General features: G+C 51.3%; 8 protein-coding genes across 8 annotated transcripts; 5 read left to right on the top strand and 3 right to left on the bottom strand.

Moving 5' to 3' along the window:
• Nucleotides 1-488: 488 nt before the first annotated feature.
• On the bottom strand, nt 489-2,500 carry ASPBRDRAFT_28349 (uncharacterized protein; the record flags this gene model as incomplete). The annotated part of the gene is made up of 4 exons (XM_067622500.1): nt 489-1,445; nt 1,497-2,154; nt 2,207-2,319; nt 2,375-2,500. 4 exons carry the CDS (start codon nt 2,498-2,500, stop codon nt 489-491), a joined length of 1,854 nt encoding a protein of 617 aa, XP_067480325.1.
• A 1,263-nt stretch (nt 2,501-3,763) lies between these two features.
• ASPBRDRAFT_491018 (uncharacterized protein) lies at nt 3,764-4,341 on the top strand. Its single transcript, XM_067626251.1, has one exon. It carries the CDS (start codon nt 3,918-3,920, stop codon nt 4,254-4,256), a length of 339 nt encoding a protein of 112 aa, XP_067480324.1. The 5' UTR covers nt 3,764-3,917; the 3' UTR covers nt 4,257-4,341.
• On the top strand, nt 4,076-5,910 carry ASPBRDRAFT_205378 (uncharacterized protein). The gene is made up of 8 exons (XM_067621739.1): nt 4,076-4,334; nt 4,390-4,457; nt 4,534-4,539; nt 4,601-4,718; nt 4,783-4,882; nt 4,930-5,080; nt 5,133-5,389; nt 5,443-5,910. The coding sequence occupies exons 1-8, from the start codon at nt 4,246-4,248 to the stop codon at nt 5,671-5,673; spliced, it is 1,020 nt and encodes a 339-aa protein (XP_067480323.1). The 5' UTR covers nt 4,076-4,245; the 3' UTR covers nt 5,674-5,910.
• On the bottom strand, nt 5,882-9,692 carry ASPBRDRAFT_205377 (glycoside hydrolase family 35 protein). Its single transcript, XM_067621738.1, has 7 exons — nt 9,385-9,692; nt 9,206-9,328; nt 8,462-9,153; nt 7,144-8,411; nt 6,954-7,086; nt 6,743-6,889; nt 5,882-6,669 (listed from the first exon to the last, which is right to left on the bottom strand). The coding sequence occupies exons 1-7, from the start codon at nt 9,609-9,611 to the stop codon at nt 6,275-6,277; spliced, it is 2,985 nt and encodes a 994-aa protein (XP_067480322.1). The 5' UTR covers nt 9,612-9,692; the 3' UTR covers nt 5,882-6,274.
• A 1,191-nt stretch (nt 9,693-10,883) lies between these two features.
• ASPBRDRAFT_53315 (acyl-CoA thioesterase) lies at nt 10,884-11,843 on the top strand (the record flags this gene model as incomplete). The annotated part of the gene is made up of 2 exons (XM_067627049.1): nt 10,884-10,997; nt 11,064-11,843. The coding sequence occupies 2 exons, from the start codon at nt 10,884-10,886 to the stop codon at nt 11,841-11,843; spliced, it is 894 nt and encodes a 297-aa protein (XP_067480321.1).
• Nucleotides 11,844-12,502: 659 nt separating this feature from the next.
• ASPBRDRAFT_148304 (phosphotransferase family protein) lies at nt 12,503-14,182 on the top strand. The gene is made up of 2 exons (XM_067619286.1): nt 12,503-13,937; nt 13,991-14,182. Exons 1-2 carry the CDS (start codon nt 12,519-12,521, stop codon nt 14,096-14,098), a joined length of 1,527 nt encoding a protein of 508 aa, XP_067480320.1. The 5' UTR covers nt 12,503-12,518; the 3' UTR covers nt 14,099-14,182.
• Nucleotides 14,183-14,429: 247 nt separating this feature from the next.
• ASPBRDRAFT_40703 (sugar porter family MFS transporter) lies at nt 14,430-17,028 on the bottom strand. Its single transcript, XM_067624412.1, has 4 exons — nt 16,394-17,028; nt 16,248-16,324; nt 14,938-16,195; nt 14,430-14,887 (listed from the first exon to the last, which is right to left on the bottom strand). Exons 1-4 carry the CDS (start codon nt 16,761-16,763, stop codon nt 14,685-14,687), a joined length of 1,908 nt encoding a protein of 635 aa, XP_067480319.1. The 5' UTR covers nt 16,764-17,028; the 3' UTR covers nt 14,430-14,684.
• A 510-nt stretch (nt 17,029-17,538) lies between these two features.
• ASPBRDRAFT_120964 (uncharacterized protein) lies at nt 17,539-17,700 on the top strand (the record flags this gene model as incomplete). Its single annotated transcript, XM_067617395.1, has 1 exon — nt 17,539-17,700. A coding segment is annotated over one exon (162 nt), but the record flags the coding sequence as incomplete, so codon positions are not given.
• Between the last annotated feature and the right edge of the window lie 449 nt (nt 17,701-18,149).

Raw genomic sequence — 18,149 nt, 5'->3', positions numbered from 1 at the left:
TTTCGACCACACCCTTTTTGTTTTATTTCTCAGGGTGGTTATCTTTTGGGGTAGTGGATTTCCTCTTTCTTCAACACACTCCCTCTCGAGCACACTTAGGTTCTTCCTGGTTGGCCCTTACTTCGGGGTAGTGGTTTATATCATTTGAGGGTTTTACAACAAAGAGACACCGGTCAGAGGCTGGATCACCCGCGACTTCAATGATTCTGTCACGTGACATGTTCGCACACTGCCGGGCTCAAAACCGAGAGGTATTTCGTCTCACGGGTTGCAAACTAGACCATCATCCTCAGCTGAGCACTAGTTCGTCCTTGCAACCAACCCATATAGCACCCGTGGATATATTCTCTTCCGATTTATTCGTCTTCAACCATGGGTATTGCGGGAGAACATTACTTATTTTGTAAGTGAGACAGCAGACGATATCATTTAAGTATTGACGTTCCTTTTGGAAGCTGGTAGGGCCCCTCAGATAACCTCTTGAGTCACTAGAGCTCATCCCCTCCAAGAATGCTGAAGCCTTCCCGGTCCTCAGCACTAGCGCTACCCTCGACAACATACCAATCCTTGACCGTCGCAGAACCATTCACAACGGTCTCCCAAACCTCCGGAGTACACGTCTCGGGACTCAGGACATAGCACTGCGGCTTTGGCATGATAGGAGGGATGTTCTTGATATGCCACGTATCTTTGGGTCCGGTTGTCTGGAAATTGTCATTAACAGCCAAGAGGCCGGTCGGGATATCTTTGTTAAATGTCGCCCGCATGAAGATCTCATACGCCGCAACAGGCTGGTAGGAGGGAACCTCATGTCCGGCCTGGAAGACGCGCGTGAAGCTGTAGTTTCCCAGCTGGCGGGTCATGCCGCTGATCCCATCGGGCGTAAGAAGTGGGGAGTAGCCCGTGTCCGCAAAATCAGTAATACGCGAATAAGGGACTGCAAGGCTCGCTTTCTCGCCCCCGACCCAGTTGCAGGCGTAATCACGATCACCGTACATCATGTGCACTTTTACGCCGCTGTCCAGGAGGTACCCAATGGCATCAAGGAAGCCGCCGTGAACGATATCGAAAGTTTTGCCAAATTGGGTAGCCACGGCATTGGAAGCCGATGTGAAGTTAACGGGCACGCCAAGAGCAGCCAGGACGGACTCCTGCGTCAGATATCCGAGCATGTGCTTGGCAGGAAAAGGGTCGTTCTTAGGATGAGCGATGTCGTACCAGCCATGATTGAAGGTGCGGTAGTAGGTGACCGGACCATCTCCCCATTCTAGTGCAAGGCCTCCGCAGATTTCAGAGATGTTCTTCTTCGGGTGAGGTAGGCCGGAATCGCGTTCTTTCAGAGCCGCTTCGCAGGCGAGGGCCTGATCGCGGAAGCCTCCTGGATGCGTCCAGTTATGCATCAACTCATCATAGAGGTCTTTATCGAAGATTTCGAGGCCGTAGGTCTGGACCGGATTAGACGAGACGCAATTGGAAATATGAAGGGGCTTTCATACGTTATTGTACGGCCAAGAAATGTAAGCCTCTTCTTGGATCACCATATCCATCAAGCCGTTCACGATACCGAGTGTATCAAGGTGCAAATACTGTGCCCCATCCTCAGCAGTCCCCTCAGCAATGCGGTCATTTTGCTGTTGGAAGAACCGAAAGATACCTGGGCCATAATGGCCTCCATAACTCTCAGCCCAGAGACTGATGCGATCGTCGTTAGGCTTGTAGTGCGGGAACTCGAAAAACCAGGTTTGCGCGAAGTGCCATAGCGCGTGAGCCGCGAAGGCAGTCCCATTGGCTGTCTGTGAAAGCTTTTGGCTTGCAAAGGTACCAACATGATGGGTGAAATTGGATTGAGGAACATCAATGGAGAAATCACCGGAAATAATCTCTTCTTCGCCGTCCGCATTCCTGACCAGAGTGCCGTTCGTCGGGACATCGTAGGAGAAGCCGACTTGAGTTGGCTGGTCAAGGAATATGAGATTGACTTCATTGTTCCAGCTCCAAGGATTGAGAACAGGGGTCTTAGAGTCCGAAGCAATGGAACAGGGCCCTAATTCTTCAAGAAGCCCCATGAGCGACGAACCACCCGGCCCGCCATTGAGCCAAATGGCCAGAGGGGCATTGCTGGGATCTTTGCGGGCTTCGAAAAACCAGAAGAAGCTGGCTGAGGCTTAGTGTTTGAATATCCTCCTATGCACCGAAGTTGACTCACGTGTTGATGGGATAATCCTGCACTTCTTCTGTCCCGTCGGAGAGGAAACCAGGAGGAAGGTGTACATAACCTGAATAAGATCGGACACCCGGCGTGGTTTCACAGATTCCGGGCTGACAATCAACACAAGATCAAGCATAGAGACCATTGCTGGTACTTCGTACACACCTCTTTGAATGAAATGGTCACATTCTCATGCAATTTGGACTTGAGCACAGTGATACCTTCCGGTTCGGGAGGAAATTGAGCGGTCGCTAGACCCAGAAGACCTCCAAGCACCAAACTAGTCAACATAGCGAAGCTGAAGGCACCAGTAAACTGAAAATCACAGCCTAGGCTTTACAGAGACACCAGAGAGAGCATCATCATCGTGAGGGGAAAAAGCGCTTAACTAATACCTAGTTAAGCCGCATGACTAACTCGGAGTCGGAGCTAACGCTTATCAGGCCCTTGCGCCGGAGTCCGTCGGCCGTGCTGAATGGCGTTCTTAGTGGGTGAATGGCGACATCCCTCTGGCTGAAAGGCAGATACGTAGCTGATACAATGGAGCTACCTGCAGACGTTTCGTCGCTCCGGCATCGCACAGCGGAACTGGAGATGTCGGTCAAGTTATACAGCTCCGACAAGTGACTTGATAAATCGATAACAGATAGCCTATGGCTATCACAGTGAACGCCCCACTTCTAGCTCATTGTTATAGGCTCGATTGTAGTGTTTGTTTTCTTCTCTTTAAAGATGAAAGATTAAAGAAAAAAGGATAAAATGAACAAATAGGGGGGAAACTGAATAAGTGGGCTAACGGGTAATTATAACAGATTAGGTAGCCTAACGGTCGGGAAATTTTTTCAGCGTTGGAGGCTTGAAGCACCAAAGGACCCTTATTTAGCCTTTTAATTGCAGTCAATTATAGTAGCTTGGGGGTGACAAGCTTCGTAAGCCGATCAACCGTTCGGAGTATCGACGCTCCGCAACACAGCGGGATGTTTCAAATTTGCCTCTCCTGCGTTCCATGTTTGACAAGGCAAATGTCAGTGGGACGACGAGTAAGGCGTCCGAAGATGTCGTTTTCAAGTTTCACATCCCCCATACGTCCTTGAGAGCAAAAGTGCGTTGTAGGAAGGTGTCATAGCCCAAGGAATACGACGAGAAGTATCTGTTGCTTGATCCAAGGCCTCTCATTGTAAATTGGGTCAATCTGTGGATAGAGTTCCTATCGATAAGCACACAGTCTCCGCAAATATACAAGAGACCCTGGCAGAAGAACCCTGGGTGCACGGAAGATATCCTTGGTCGACCAGACTCCACCAACTTTCCGAACGGGTATTGTGAGTTTCCTCATTGGTATGCTTCCAGCCATTCAAGCGATCAATTTGGTTAGTGTGTTCGAGATAGACAGTGGGCATGTCTTAGAGCTCGGAGGACGGAGTAACGCCATCGGGATAGGATTTGACGCCTGGAGGGGCGATGACGCGGAGGGACGAGGCTGGACCCAAAGGGCCGCGTGGCCTGGAGGCGATCGGCTGCTGCTCGACTGGTTGGGTTACTATGTATAGTGAATCTCTTTCAGCTGTCATCTCAATGGGCATTGATCGCTAGACAGGACAAGGCGCTGCCTTCGATACGATGACAATGCAGATGCGTAAGATAGATGATCATTGATTGGAATTGATGAATGAAGAAAGACCCTGAAAACCGGGTGTAAAAGTGATGAATGTGGGCTGGGGAAAGTGGCTGGAGAGAGCGCGAAAGTGAAGAGGGACGCCGATCAGGAACCCGAGCAGCAGCCAAGCGGCACTGCGATTTGGCGGCTGACGACCGGCGCGGCTCCACCAACAAGCAAAGTACACTCTCTTCTGCGCTTTCACCTGCCGCCGCTAAGCTTTTTTATTCTCCTTGCTGTCCTCTTCTTCCTCATCGGCCTTCCTTCTTCTTTTTCTCTTCTCCAGCAGCATTCTGCGGAGTTCCTCCTGCCCGGTATCTGTCGACCTCTTTGTTTCTCCCTTACGTTTCACCAGCTCGCTCGTGTGCGACCGTTCATCATGGCTGCTAAATCCCAATTGCCGACCGTCAACACGCCGGTGTCCGCGGAGTCTTCCAAGGCCGCCATGCACCCGGCTGTCTACATCGCGTACGACTCTATATCTCTGGTGGCTGCCTATGGATGTTCATTAATGTGTCTCTAGTACCTGGATTGCTCTCAGTTCTGGTGTGATTATCTTCAACAAGTGGATTCTCCATACCGCTGGATTCAGTGAGTGACTACCCCATTTCCGGCTCTGTTCCAGTATGCGATTAGTAGACTGACTGTTGTTACTTCTCTACCACAGGCTTCCGTATGTCAATTCCAATCCTCATGCCGAGAAAATCCAACGCAAGTGACTAAACATACTGCAGCGCTCTTCCTGACCACATGGCATCTCGTTTTTGCTACCATCATGACCCGCCTCATGGCGCGGTTCACTACGTTGCTCGACTCCCGTCACCAGGTCCCCATGACCTCTCGCGTCTACATGTCAGTTGAACTGTCTTGAAAATTACAATTGATGGCTGTGTCTAATTAGCGATTGTCGTTACAGGCGTGCCATCGTTCCCATCGGCGCATTCTTCTCCCTCAGTCTGATCTGCGGTAACCTCGCATACCTTTACCTCAGTGTGTCCTTCATCCAGATGCTCAAGGTGAATAATTTCGACTCCGTGTGCAAGAATGTCGCTAATGAAATAAGGCCACCAACTCTGTGGCTACGCTGCTCGCTACCTGGGCCATGGGCATTGCGCCGGTGAAGCTCAGCCTGCTCGGAAATGTTTCCTTCATCGTCCTCGGTGTTATCATTGCCTCCATTGGTGAAATCAAGTTCACCATGATTGGTTTCATCTGTAGGTCTTCTTCTACTTCATGCGACGGGACATTTCATTTACACTTTCTTAGGCCAGTTCTTCGCGACCATCTTCGAGTCCGTCCGCCTGGTTATGGTTCAGCGCCTGCTCAGCTCTGCCGAATTCAAGATGGATCCATTGGTCTCCCTCTACTACTTCGCACCGGCTTGCGCCGTTATGAACGCCATCATCACCGCGGTTGTCGAGCTCCCCACACTGCACATGTCTGACATCTACCAACTCGGCATTGGTACTCTGATCCTCAACGCCGCCGTGGCTTTCGGACTCAACGTTGCTGTCGTCTTTCTGGTGCGTCTTTGCGACAATGATTCCGTGAGCATCAGTTTGCTAACTCTCCATAGATTGGCAAAACCTCCGCCCTCGTCCTCACCCTGTCCGGAGTCCTCAAGGATATCCTCCTTGTCGTTGCCTCGATGGTTATTTTCCGCGATCCCGTCACTCCTCTCCAGGGCTTCGGATATGCCATCGCCCTTGGCGGTCTGGTTTACTACAAGCTCGGAAGGGATGGTGTCAACAACCTCCTGGCCCAGGTGCGCTACCACCTGTGTGGTGGCCCCCGCCCCGAGAACTAGAGTCGGCTGTACATAGGGTAGGTTGGGAGTATAGTTGGGTTGACAGATTTAGAACGTAAATAGAAGCGGGCAGGGCCCCAATTGTATCTTTATTTCATGAGGTGTAACTGCGAAAATGAGTGAGCGTAGTCAGTCAGATGTCAGCCTCTCTCTAACCACAGGATTTAAACATTAGTACTTGCCCCTCTATACTCCATTCGAGCCGTGCAGCACTCTTCATATATGAACATGAGTCGCGATACTTTTGATCCCACACCATTTGTCAATGAGAGTTGCTCGACGCGACGCGCTTGCTTGCTACTCCTTCCGGGTTGGTGTAGCCTTATTGCCTGAGGCAGAAGGCGGGGATCCCACAGCATCACCCTCCACAACTCCATGGCTTGTAGATTTCATTCGAGAGTCATATATCCTTATGCCTCGCTACATCTATTCTCGCAAACTTGCAATTGATATTTAATCAGTCTTCCCGTGCAAGATGCTATTGGATCATATCCCAGCCACTGGTTTGCTTCTCCACATTCCCCATCCAAAATATATACTATATACTAGTTCCCTCCACTTATACTAACAACAACATATACTACTACTATTCAATTGTTCATCAGGTATACTGTGCCCGAGCCTCCGTCCACTCAGGCTGATAGCCCAATTTCGCTCCATTAAGATCGAAACCTGTCCCATCGCCCGCATCAAACCCACTCTCATACGCACCATAGCTGATCAGCTCAATGTTCTCCAACTTAGCGCCCGCATCCGTCTGCGCCCACAGGCTGAGACCTATGGTGTTCTTGTCGCGGTTGTTGATGATACCAGGTGGGATGGGGAATGTTGTTTGCGGTCCCAGATATGGGACGTATTTGCCGTATTGGTATCCGTTGATGAAGAGCTGGATGCGCACTGGATCGACGGTGGACGGTGAGGTGAACTGGATACCGAGAGGAACGTCATAGTTCTTGGGGAGGTCAAGGGTGAAGGTCGTCAGGTAGAAGGCAACCCCTATAGCTCTCGGTTAGATGGGGATAACGACCAGTAGGAATCAGGTGTGGACTGGAAGGGCATTGACCCATACCTGACATGTTGAGCCCATCAAGCGGAGACCCGTCTGTCCAGCCATCCGATGACTTGGCCTTGTATCCTGGAAGATGCCATCCTTGACGCTCGGCCAGTAAGCCGCCTTCGTTCATGGGTGCTCTCACAGGGTCGAGCTCATACGCGCCTGTTGTCACAAAGCAAGTTCTTAGTCTTGGGTGACCGAGAAAAGGGGCCCACGGGGTTCTTACCAGCGGCACCTCCAGCGTTTCCTTGGATCTTCCAGCTCTTGAACGAACCGCCGTTGAGCGTTGCTCCCAAGAGGCCTCGAGGGTTCTCTACGCCATCACCGGTAGACGTTTCGTCGTGTCCGGTGTAGTCGACCTAGGTAAGAAGGTTAATCATAAAGCTCTAGGCTAACGGATCAGCGTTCTGACTTACCACAACTGTCAGCAGGTTATCGGTCTGCTTCAATGTGTGGTTGGAAAAGTTGATGACCGCGTTAGACGATGTTTCATCAGCATCACCTGGGAGCGAGGCCACGAGATCCCCATTCAGCCAGACGTTCCAACCAAAGGCCAGGCCTCCCTGCGCAGTCAGGTTCGCCCCGGTCACGTTAGCCCCGTCGAACCGACCGCGATAAATCTTGATACCAGTGTAGTAGCCATAGTCGGAGGCAAACAGGACAGGGAGGCTGAGTGGATCAACGGGACTCAGGGTAGTTGTCTTGTTGCACACTGTCCACTTGGAGTCATCATAGGAAGACTGCGTCTCTGGCAGGGAGTCGCGAACTTTCCAGCCTGTCAGACTGGGGAGCGTGATGCTGCTGCTATCGGCACCACCAATTGATCCCACAAGACTGCCATAATCCGTCTTCTTCACGGTAATCTCCTTACCGTTCCACTTTACGGTCTTCGCAGAAGAGCCGGCGAATACTTCTACGGTCGTAGCATTGTCATTGTCTCCAACCAGATCCACAACGCTTCCGGAGATGCTGGCGTTGCGGACTAGGTAAGGCCCCAGCACAAATATTTGCTGTTCCGCTGTCACATAGGGGTCTGTTGTGGTAGGTGGCGCCCAGAAGCGGAACGCCGTCTCTGTCTCCAATAGATAGAAAATGGCGCCGTTCGAGAACTTCACGACGCTGCTACCACTGCCTTGGGTGTAAGTGTATGAGGTAATAGTGTGATTGCCTGAACTGCTGGTCAGATTCACCGAGTCACCATATTCCTCGAAGGTCAGCTTCGTCGTGTTCTTGAAGGCAAACGACACCTCTTGCCCGGAGCGTGCATACAGCACAACAACATCCGTGTCCCCAAACGTTCCGTATGTCGCGATGTCAGTGGAGACATACAGGAGCGTGCTGTGACCAAGTGGGTAATCCGTCGAGATTATCTTGCTTTGTCGGCCTTGGAGGTTAATATTAGGTAAGGTCAGGGCGCCTGCTGATGTATTCACGTTCAAGGAGAAAGTGATATCTGTCTGCGAAGAGGTCGTATCTTGTTGCACGACATAGAAACCAGCGGTTGTGTTGGGGTTTCGAAGCACCCATGTGTATGCCGAGGTGGTCGATGTGTAGGAGGTGCCATTTCCTTCCATTTCAACACCCAGCAGGCCAGAAGACACTCGCGTGTACAGACCAACGAGCTTCGTCTGGCTCAACTTGTCCCTGATCTGTCTGGTCTCTCTGAGAGGAGCGCTGTAGTCGTCTGCAACTAGTCAGCATGCTGTGCGTGCGGAAACTAATTGGAGGACCTACATGAAGTGTACACCACAGGTGCAGCTAGGTGTCCCCAGTTTGTACCCCCGTACAGCATGTACAAGTTCTGGAGAGTAATCCGCTGACCGATGTTATTTTTGTAGTACACATCCGCAAATTGTGGACTCAGCTCACTCGTGCACTGGTCGTAGAACGAGCCGGCACCCCAGGCAGAGAACCAGCCGCCTTCGAACTCAGGCAGGTATTCAGGCTGCGTGAAGCTGGTGTTCTGAAACCACTGATAGTAGTTCCGTACGACTGAAAACCCCGAGGAAGGGTTGGTGCAACTCAGCCCTCCGGGGTACGAGTCTAGGCCGTAGACGTTGACGGCACCACCCACGTCCTCATAGTCTGTCGACCAACTTCGAGATCGTTGGCCCTTCTCGTTGCTCGTGAAGGGAACGTCCACGCCAGCAGCTCGGAATGCCTCCTCGATCTGCTCCATATACTCAACCAAGGTATTGCTCGCCGAATGCGTGGTCTCCTGAAGCTCATTCTCGATCTGATTGAGGATGACTGGCCCACCGTTTGTTATGGAGTTGTCCGCGATGACCTTACCAATGCGTTCAATCCAGGGAGTCCATGCCTGGTGGTATGTCGCGTCGCTTGTTCGCAAGTCACCACCGCTTCCGTCGCTCAGATACAAAGCTAGCCCACCGCCGTTGAATTCAGCATTACAATACGGCCCAGCGCTGGTCAGATGTCAGTAGATCCTGACAACAGACATGGACTACGATATCTAACCGTGCGATGATGTAGATTCCGGCTTCTTGCGCATAGTCGAATAAGCGCTGAATATTGTGTGCTCCCGTCTCAAAGTCATATGTCCCATTGATCGGAGAATGATAATCCCAGAAGAAGTATAAACTACGTGACATGGTCATCAGCTGGACGAATACTAAACGCATCTGTCTTGCACAAACCTGACAGTGTTGAAGCCATGTGCGCGCATCTTCTGGAAGACATCAAGCCACATCTCCGGAACAGGCAGTCGGGGATAATGGAACTCCCCGGAATAGACAAACAAGCGGTTTCCATTGACAGTGAGACTATAAGGATCCCAAGCGACCAGGTCCGTCAGACCATCCGTGATCGCCCAAATCCGGGCGACCAAAATCGCCCAGCATGAAAGTATGAACTGCAGCTTCATGATGGGAGACAAGCAGTTGCCGCAGAAGCACAATGCTCTCTTAGCACATGCTCCTTAATCTTACATTTTATAGTATCGGTGATTGTACTGCCGAGCCGGTTAAAAAACGGTGCGCTCGACCCAATTCCCGCCATTAAACCACTCGAGGGAACGGCGAACAGGACATTGAGGGGTGTGGCGTGGCAAGTTCATGCAAAAATGGCACGCATATGCAGGTCCAATTACTCGAACTGCCATGGATGAGGTCCGTATGCAGGTGGATTGGTGGAAGAATACTATTAAGTGTCAGATCGGACCAATTCTACCCCGATAGTCATCACGTCAGGCGAGGAGAGACTGGGGATATTCCCGGCGGGATTGCGGGGTAACTTGTCATATGCCCCTGTCTTCAGTCCCCTGAAGACCGTTTTTCATTCTCATACATATCATATGTGATTCAGCATATGCATTTCACTCTAAAAGAAATGTGAAGCTGCAGATTCGAACGAATTGCCTGAATATTGCCTTCCCTGCTACACTCGGGCAGAAGCTTTCCGACCTCCTCTGCGAGTGAAAGTCAACTCCACAGACCAGCTGCATCTGCAAACCTCTTCTCTACTAATATAGCTGTTCATTTTTTTCAGTGTGCCATTCTGCCATGGTGAATCGTGGTGGCGTCTACCGGCCACACTTGGGTGGAGACCAGATCGAATTCTACATTACTCAATGGAGTGGAGAGGCAAACACCTACAAGTTTCTGTTGGGAAAAACAAGCGATACCATTTATCACCTTGCCAAAACAGGCGATTAACGAATCATACAAGAATAGGTGATCAATGAGCCTGCTTGCCACACAGAAAGCACGGAAAGGTAAGATGAGCCTTAGGTATAAGCTGGCATTGACAGGTATAGACCTCGCCATATGCGACAGCAGACGATGGGATCGAGTGACTACTTCCCGGTCCAGATCGATGGTGACTAGTCCGGAGACTACACTGTGTTTAGCAAGTGGATAGCAAGGGGACAGCAGGGACTGTGGAAATCCCAGCAAAGTTTGCACGGAAGCGCACCCCTTTTTGGGGCGAACCTCGGCAGTAGCTTATCGGAGCTTATCACTAATCGGTCCAGCCGCCCCACGGCAAGTTTTTCCGCTGCCGCCGTGCCTTTCTTTAAGCCTTCTGGAATCCCGCCTTTTTGTTGTCGGCGATCATTCATGCATAGACCATCTTCTGTCGTTTTCTCTTTGTACATAATCCTTCATCCTACTTCTCTTCCTCCTCCTAATATCTCCACATGGAGGCCATTCGCTCGTTGGCGAGCTCCCTTTGGGAGTCCGCTACCTTCTGGAAAGCTGCTGCCGTCTTCTTTGCTTTGCTCAACCTGAAGACTCTCCCCATGATTTGGCATGTACGTTGCATGCCGATCCTTCCCTGCCGTTGTTATCTTCACACATCAGAGTTCTGACAGCTCTAGGTCCGTGTTTATCGCTACTTCTTCAAGCATGGCTACCTCATCACCCCCGCCGTCGAACAGCCCGCCCGTCCCTGCACCGAGGTCCTCGAGCCCGTCAGCATCTACTCTCGCGCCCCCATCATGGAACTCGACTTTAACATGCACAAATCCAACTCAACCTACTTCTCCGATCTCGATGTCTCCCGTACCGCTCTCATGTCAAGTATTGTCGTGAAGGGGGCTGCGCTCCTCGAAAAGCGTCTGCAGGAACAGGGAAAGAAGGGCTTCCTAGGCTTCATTCTGGGAAGCGTCTACACCACCTTCAAGAGAGAGATCCCCGCCTACACCAAGTACGAGGTCAAGTCGCATGTGGCCAGTTTCGACCAGAAGTGGATCTACATCGTCACCTACTTCCTGAAGCCTGGCAAGGGCAAGAAGGGTCAGGATGACCCCGAGGCGCTGAAGAAGAGACTCTACGCTGTGTCGATCAGCAAGTACGTTCTCAAGAAGGGTCGCTACACTGTTCCTCCCAAGGATGCGTTCGAGGCTGCGGGTTACACGCCTTTCCTCTTCCCCACGGCTGCCAATGGCCATGCCACTGGAGCGGAGAATGGACACGCCAATGGGGATGCCGTTCAGCGTAAGGAGACTGTTGCTGCTGCTAATGGTACCTCGGATGAGTGGGAGCGCTTGAAGGCCGAGATTGACCGGGGTATGACTGTTGTGGAGCCGATGGTTGAACAGGAGGATAAGCTCCTGGAGGATTATGTTCACAAGATGACCAAGCCTGGCTTTGCTTAAAAGGTAGATATGTCTGTTTACGATAGAAGCGTTTAGATAGAACTTGATTTACTGCGAAGGATTGAGCTATAGAGCAGCACTTAATATAATACTATTTCCTATAGTAATCTTTTGTGGAAGCATTGTTCGTGATCCAATTCGCGCTATACTTTTTCTGGATCTGCTCATTGCATTGACTAATTCACCTTACTATGTAGGGGTTTGCAACAAACACTAACTATATCACTAAATGCCCCGAAGGTAGTTGCCGATTATACTATCAGCAGCCAATTACTCCGTAGAAGTCGCTGCCCCTGTGACTGGAGGACTGCTAGTGCTACGAGGGCGCTCAGACGCTCTGCTGCTACCACCTAGCCCGTTGCAGAGAGCCTGGCCCCGTCAAGCAGTCATAAATGAGCAAGTGTATACCATTGTTAACCTCCATACTACAATCGACAGTTGAATTGCTCCACAGGCAGATCGATGGCTCGGTCGGCTTCTCCTGAACGGTAGGCACGGTACAACGTATGATTGGTAGATGATATGTGAGCTAAGCCGTAATAAGCTAGCGAATCCCCAGATTCAGGCATCACATCAGGTGACCGGGCGGTGTCTTGATACCCCAGCAGCTTGTGTTTGTTTCTACCTTCTCCTTGTGAGAAGGACGTGTCTTCAGACTATTGATTTACACAAGTGATGGACTTTGATGATATAGCACTTAATCATCATGAAAGGTTGAAGAAGGAATGGGTGGAACTGTGCTCCCGATCCGCCAGGGGCATCTGCGAACTGGCCAACAAGTATCGCAACCGAGATGATTGCTTGCTCCGGTCAATGCACAGCGGATCATTCAACTTTAGCTTGCGTCTACACTGGGATGATGGCGGCGACGACTGGCTGATTCGATTTCCACTTCCGGGGAAATCCATGTTCCCGGAAGAGAAGATTCGCGGAGAAGCTATGCTCATGGAATACCTTGCAGGCAATACAACCATTCCTGTTCCCCGGGTGATTGCATCCGGAACCGCAGACGAGAATCCTACAGGCCTGGGCCCGTACATTATTATGACCTGGGTTGAAGGAAGGCAGATGTCGGATGTACTCCGGAGAGGTGGTTCGTCCAATAAGGAGGAGACTCTTGACCCCGATATCGACCTGGAGACGCTCAAGACGTTGTACGAGCAGATGGCACAGGTCTTGCTGGAACTCTGGAAACTAGACTTCGACCGTATTGGTAGCTTAACTTACGACCAGATGACGGGCAAACTTCAAATAACTAATCGGCCTCTAACCCTGGCGATGAACGAGCTGGTCCGAACATGCGGGCTGACTGATCCTACTCCACGGAGAACCTATACCAGCTCGGCAGACTACATTGTCTCGCTTCTAGATTTACAATCCAAGCATCTCCAACAGCAACGAAACAGCATATACGATGCTACGGACTGTCGTGAAAAGTACGCTTGCCGCCATTTGATGAAAGCGTCGGCGTTGAACTTCTTGTCCCCTGAAAATAATTACGGCCCCTTTAAATTTTTCGGCGATGATCTATGCCCTGGCAATGTCCTTGTGGATGATTCTCTCCAAATAACTGGGATAATTGATTGGGAATTTTGCTATGCGGCTCCGGCCCAATTTGCCGGCAGTATCCCATGGTGGCTACTTCTGGAACGGCCACATCGAATCATTTGCAACTCCGGCGTGAATGCGTTCTTTGACGATTTCTTACCAAAGGCAGACCTCTTTTTGAAATGCATCGAGGCAAAGGAGTCAGAGCAGGGGATCCGTCCCTCAGACAGTAATCTCTCAGCACGAATGCGTCGGTCTATCCAAGACAGAAGCGCGTGGTTCAACATGGCATGTCGCATGGTCCTATCAGTGGACATGATCTATTGGGACTTACTGGATGAGTACTGCTGGGGTCCTTGTAAGTCCATTGCTGAAAGAGTATACAGCATTACCACTACCCCTGAAGTGCATAAAACTCGCGAGGACTTTGTCAAGGCGAAGGTAGAACAGCTACAGCAATACTACGCGGAGCTGGGGGATGACATTACTGTCTCTTACGAAGAAGAACAATTCACCGAAACTGAACACTCCATTCAAGACCATAAGGTGAGCTGTAGTGGTAATAAATATGTCCTACTATATCTAATGTCGGAATACAGGACCTTCAACCGGGGAAGAGCGGGAGACTATCCCTGGTAACTGCCATTGGTCTTACAGCTATAGCATTTACTGCGGCGTGTTTTGTCATGAGACGCAGTCGTCTGTGATCGGAGCCTATACCGAGCATTCCCCGTAAACCTTTCTCCACAAGGGCGAGCATTAATACTGTACAGTTAACTGGATAAATGAACACAATTTTAAAAGACATTTAAGCATCCTCTCACACTTGCGGGCTTCAGCCGGGTCGGTAATAATTACTAACCTGCGAGATGAACAGTAACTATTGGAGCGGGTCGGCTGTGTAATTGGATACGAGACTGCATCTAGACAAGAGGGAGCTATTATTTCGACAATACAGTACAATGCTGCAGACACGGTCACCTGATATGTTTGTTCTAGTTGCTACTTCCTTGAAAGGAGATACCAATACACAACCAGACCATGTCCACTTCACTTTGACACTTCTCTCGAGCACCAACGCACCCCAGCTACAAGTTACCTGTGGCCTTTCATGCCTTGTCAGGGACTATGGAAAGCAGATATTATTCTTCACTATTAATCTCAGGTATCAAACGACTATTACTCGCATCCTTCAACTGACATATTACCACAACCATTAGACCAACCATCGCCACACAGCCCTCAGACAACTACTGCCTGGCTACCAACAGCTATCCCATAGCTCAGAACCGATCATTTCTCGTTATACTCCTGCGGGTGGCCCTCCGCGTGCCCTTCCGCCAGGTTCTCCGCATGCTCATAAAACTTGGGCAATGGCTCCAACTTCTGTCGAAGCACCCAAACACGGAAATGCCACCAGGCGTTCTTCAACTGGTAGGATGCATGCTTGCGCGTCGACACCGAAAAGACTTGGTCAAGCTCTTCGAGTGTGAGTTCTATCCAATGTTAGCGTTGGCCCTGAACCCCGGCGAAATCCAATACTTACCTTTCGTCTCTGGCACAAACAGAAGGACTAAGAACCATCCAATCACACACCACGCGGCATACCATCCGAAGGCACCCTGAGGCTTGAATGCTCGCAGGAGCATAGGCCAGGTGAAAGACAGAATGAAGTTGAAGCACCATGTTGTCGCAGTGGCCCATGACATGCCAACCTCACGTACCTGCAGTGGAAAGGCTTCGGCAGAATAGGTGAACGGCACGGGCCCTTCGCCCGGGGAGTAGAATACCTCGAACAGATATAGGCCCGTCGTGACCATTGCCACCCGCTTCTTGCTGGTATCGTTCCATGGCTCAATCCAGAATGAAAACCCAGTCCAAAGAAGGCAGATGGCTAGGAATGGAAAGGTAAAAAGCAGCAGGTTCCGGCGGCCCCACGTGTCAATCGTGAAAAATGCGGGGAGCGCAAAGACCCAGTTCAGGATACCGGTCCCCATGCTCGCCAACAGGGCTTCTTGGATACTATATCCAGAATCTTGAAAAATTGTTGTGGAATAATAAGCAATGATGTTGACTCCGCAGAATTGCTGGAGAAACATGACAATCCAGCTAGCGAGCGTGGCTCTACGATTGCGTGGGATCGTGAAGAGCTCCAGGAACATGGAGAAGAAGTTTTTGCCGGTGTTGACTTTCCGCTCCAGCTCTACCTGGACGTACGCGTAGTACAAATCCCGGGCCGCTTGCAGATCAGTCGGCCGGAGCGTGCGGAAGGACTCGAAAGCCTTATTAATTCGGTTGTGTTGAATGAGCCACCGAGGGGACTCCGGGCAGAAGTAGACTTGCGCGCAGACGATGAGGGGCAGGACCACGGTTGATCCGAGCATAAGACGCCAGGAGAGATCCCTCGATACGCCCATGAAAGCGACGCCCATGATATTACCAAGCATGATGCCAAACGCTGTCCACATCTGCCACATCATGACTAGGGCACCTCGGATGGGGGCCGGGGAACATTCGGCCGCGTACACGGGCACGGTCGACGATTTGGAGCCGATTCCAAGGCCAAGGACGAATCGTGCGATGAAGAGGTTGACCCAGGAATTAGCTACGCCTTCCCAGATGGAGGCTACAGCTGCAATGAAACAGGACCAAAAAATTGTCCCACGGCGCGCCAAGTATCTGTTCATGGGTTCGGTGAGCCAGCAACCGAGAATTGCACATGCAAGATAGGGAGCGCCAACGATGAGGCCGGTAAGATAATCTTGCATTTGGTCTGAAAACCGGGGAGCAGTAATCCCAAGTTCCTGCTTATTGTTAGTATGGACCGCTTGAGTATCAAGACGAGTATGCACATACATCGAGATAGATCGCCTGGGCGCCATTGTTGACAGTTTCATCCATTCCCTGTACAGCGGCGGCGAGAGAGCACATGGCTTTATAGAAGCATCATCAGCACTGGGACGAGGAAGGTCATGACGGGCAGTACAGCGCAAACCACTTACCGGCCATGAAGTAGAGCTGCCAAGGCTGCGACCATTTATGCGTCTGTTCCCTCCGGAGGGTTTCTTTGTCCGCCTCGGTCAAGTCAGGGAGGTCCAATGCACCCTGCGGATTCTGTGAGATCAGGGCGCCTTTACGAAATTCGTCCAGGTGGGCTTCGAGACCGTACTGGCGACAGAAGCGCTCTACGTCGTCAAGGAGTTGCTCCCGAGGAACACCCGCCAAGGGGTTTTCAAACACGGCATTAAGCCCGCCCGATCGTCCTTCAATGTCGAAGACATCGTGTCGCTGCTGCGGCTTTTCCGCGTGCTCAACACTGGCAGGGCTTTCGTCCTTGTGGACGGACTTGGCCGTGACCCCTTCTCCATCCATCGCGAGAAATCAACTGGCGACAAGCTATCCACACAGTAGACGGGGCTAGACTCTTGCTGACGTGAAAAGCAATGGAGAGGAGAGTGTACTTCAAGTGATGGAGAGGAACCGGAAGGCCGATACCTTGAACTTTCTACGCGACTGTGGCTTGGAGGCCAACAAAAACATACTTCAGTCGCACGACTCGGGGCTTGCGCAAGATGACAATCACCTTTCACCTTTCAGGGATGATCAAAGCCCTCGGGGGAGGTGGGAGAGACCCCGGCCATTTATCAAACCTCACGCGAGAGCCTTGTCCTCAGGGGTGGATCCCGTCAATGCATTTTGCCGAATGACGACGAGACAACGACCTGGCCAAAACGGCTCATGGATACAGAGTTCGACTAATCGCAGAGTTCTTTGATGCGGCATATACCGACTGCTACGCGTGTGCCAGCCAACCAGGTGGCACCTGGAGGATTAGCAATATTTTAACCACTAGAACCACAAGGCTCCGTTACATCCTAGTCGAAGTGGGCACCGAGCAATGAATTGGATTGGCCCGTTTAGACCAGGATGGCTGTTTCCATGCCGTCATCCCAGGATGCATTGAAGGAGGCCTGGTCTCCGCAAAGGAGGGGTTGAAAGGAGGACCAAGACCGGCGTCGGTGGTCGCGGTCGGGCGCCGACAAGACATGCCCCAGATAGGTATGAGAAGATGAGGGAGGTCAAAGTCAACCATGGATAAGGCCAGTGGACTCCGTACATGGACGACTGAATAGCGTGGAAGCAGATCCCCGGCTGGGGAAACCCCACGGGGATTGGTAGGCCACTCCAACATGACGGGATGCAGCAATGGTTAGACCACGAGACAGCCGTGGGTCTGCCTAACCCAACTTCGGTTGCTGACAAGAGCTGTGATTTGAGTGCAATCCCACGCTACGGTGGGCTACGGTGAGCTACGATGAGCTAACGTGAGCCGGTTGGGGGTTAGTGAAGTTAGGGAAATTAATGACTGACCGAATTGCCTGTCACATTATCGTTCCAATTGTGACAAAATTGTTACAGGCCGGGATCTCCCAATGCGGCGAAATATCGGCCTCAGGCCTCCGCGGATGTCCCACGTGATCTCAGCTTTCCCCTCGACCTTCATCCAAACCTTCCACAGATTACTCGGCATCAGGAGTGGATTACGCCGTAGAAATGAGAGAATTAACCCTTTGACGTCCTGGGTCATTGGTTGCTTGTGTCGCATTGGCTCCCTTGGCGGTGTTCCATCTGATCGAGGGCACGTAGGTGGCGGCCGATCTATCCGACGTGGCGCTGCCCGTCAAAAGCTACCAAAGCTTCCCACGGATCCTGTTGCTTGCAGATGACCGCGCCCAGCTCTTGGCCCGTCCAATCGCT

Source organism: Aspergillus brasiliensis (genome assembly GCF_001889945.1).
Source record: "Aspergillus brasiliensis CBS 101740 unplaced genomic scaffold ASPBRscaffold_4, whole genome shotgun sequence".
NCBI lineage: Eukaryota > Fungi > Ascomycota > Eurotiomycetes > Eurotiales > Aspergillaceae > Aspergillus > Aspergillus brasiliensis.
This window is presented reverse-complemented; position numbering and strand designations above follow the sequence as displayed.

What these genes read in the sequence shown, in the direction of transcription:
- ASPBRDRAFT_40703 (XM_067624412.1), bottom strand. Translation starts at nt 16,763, where the DNA reads ATGGATGGAGAAGGGGTCACGGCCAAGTCCGTCCACAAGGACGAAAGC. An exon ending in GCAGCTCTACTTCATGGCCG is followed by an intron (nt 16,325 to 16,393) that starts GTAAGTGGTTTG and finishes GCTTCTATAAAG; the next exon opens with CCATGTGCTCTCTCGCCGCC. An exon ending in GTTTGTGCCAGAGACGAAAG is followed by an intron (nt 14,888 to 14,937) that starts GTAAGTATTGGA and finishes AACATTGGATAG; the next exon opens with AACTCACACTCGAAGAGCTT.
- ASPBRDRAFT_491018 (XM_067626251.1), top strand. Translation starts at nt 3,918, where the DNA reads ATGTGGGCTGGGGAAAGTGGCTGGAGAGAGCGCGAAAGTGAAGAGGGA.
- ASPBRDRAFT_205378 (XM_067621739.1), top strand. Translation starts at nt 4,246, where the DNA reads ATGGCTGCTAAATCCCAATTGCCGACCGTCAACACGCCGGTGTCCGCG. An exon ending in CACCCGGCTGTCTACATCGC is followed by an intron (nt 4,335 to 4,389) that starts GTACGACTCTAT and finishes ATGTGTCTCTAG; the next exon opens with TACCTGGATTGCTCTCAGTT. An exon ending in CACCATGATTGGTTTCATCT is followed by an intron (nt 5,081 to 5,132) that starts GTAGGTCTTCTT and finishes ACACTTTCTTAG; the next exon opens with GCCAGTTCTTCGCGACCATC.
- ASPBRDRAFT_148304 (XM_067619286.1), top strand. Translation starts at nt 12,519, where the DNA reads ATGGACTTTGATGATATAGCACTTAATCATCATGAAAGGTTGAAGAAG. An exon ending in ACTCCATTCAAGACCATAAG is followed by an intron (nt 13,938 to 13,990) that starts GTGAGCTGTAGT and finishes GTCGGAATACAG; the next exon opens with GACCTTCAACCGGGGAAGAG.
- ASPBRDRAFT_205377 (XM_067621738.1), bottom strand. Translation starts at nt 9,611, where the DNA reads ATGAAGCTGCAGTTCATACTTTCATGCTGGGCGATTTTGGTCGCCCGG. An exon ending in CATGGCTTCAACACTGTCAG is followed by an intron (nt 9,329 to 9,384) that starts GTTTGTGCAAGA and finishes CATGTCACGTAG; the next exon opens with TTTATACTTCTTCTGGGATT. An exon ending in GGAATCTACATCATCGCACG is followed by an intron (nt 9,154 to 9,205) that starts GTTAGATATCGT and finishes ACATCTGACCAG; the next exon opens with CGCTGGGCCGTATTGTAATG.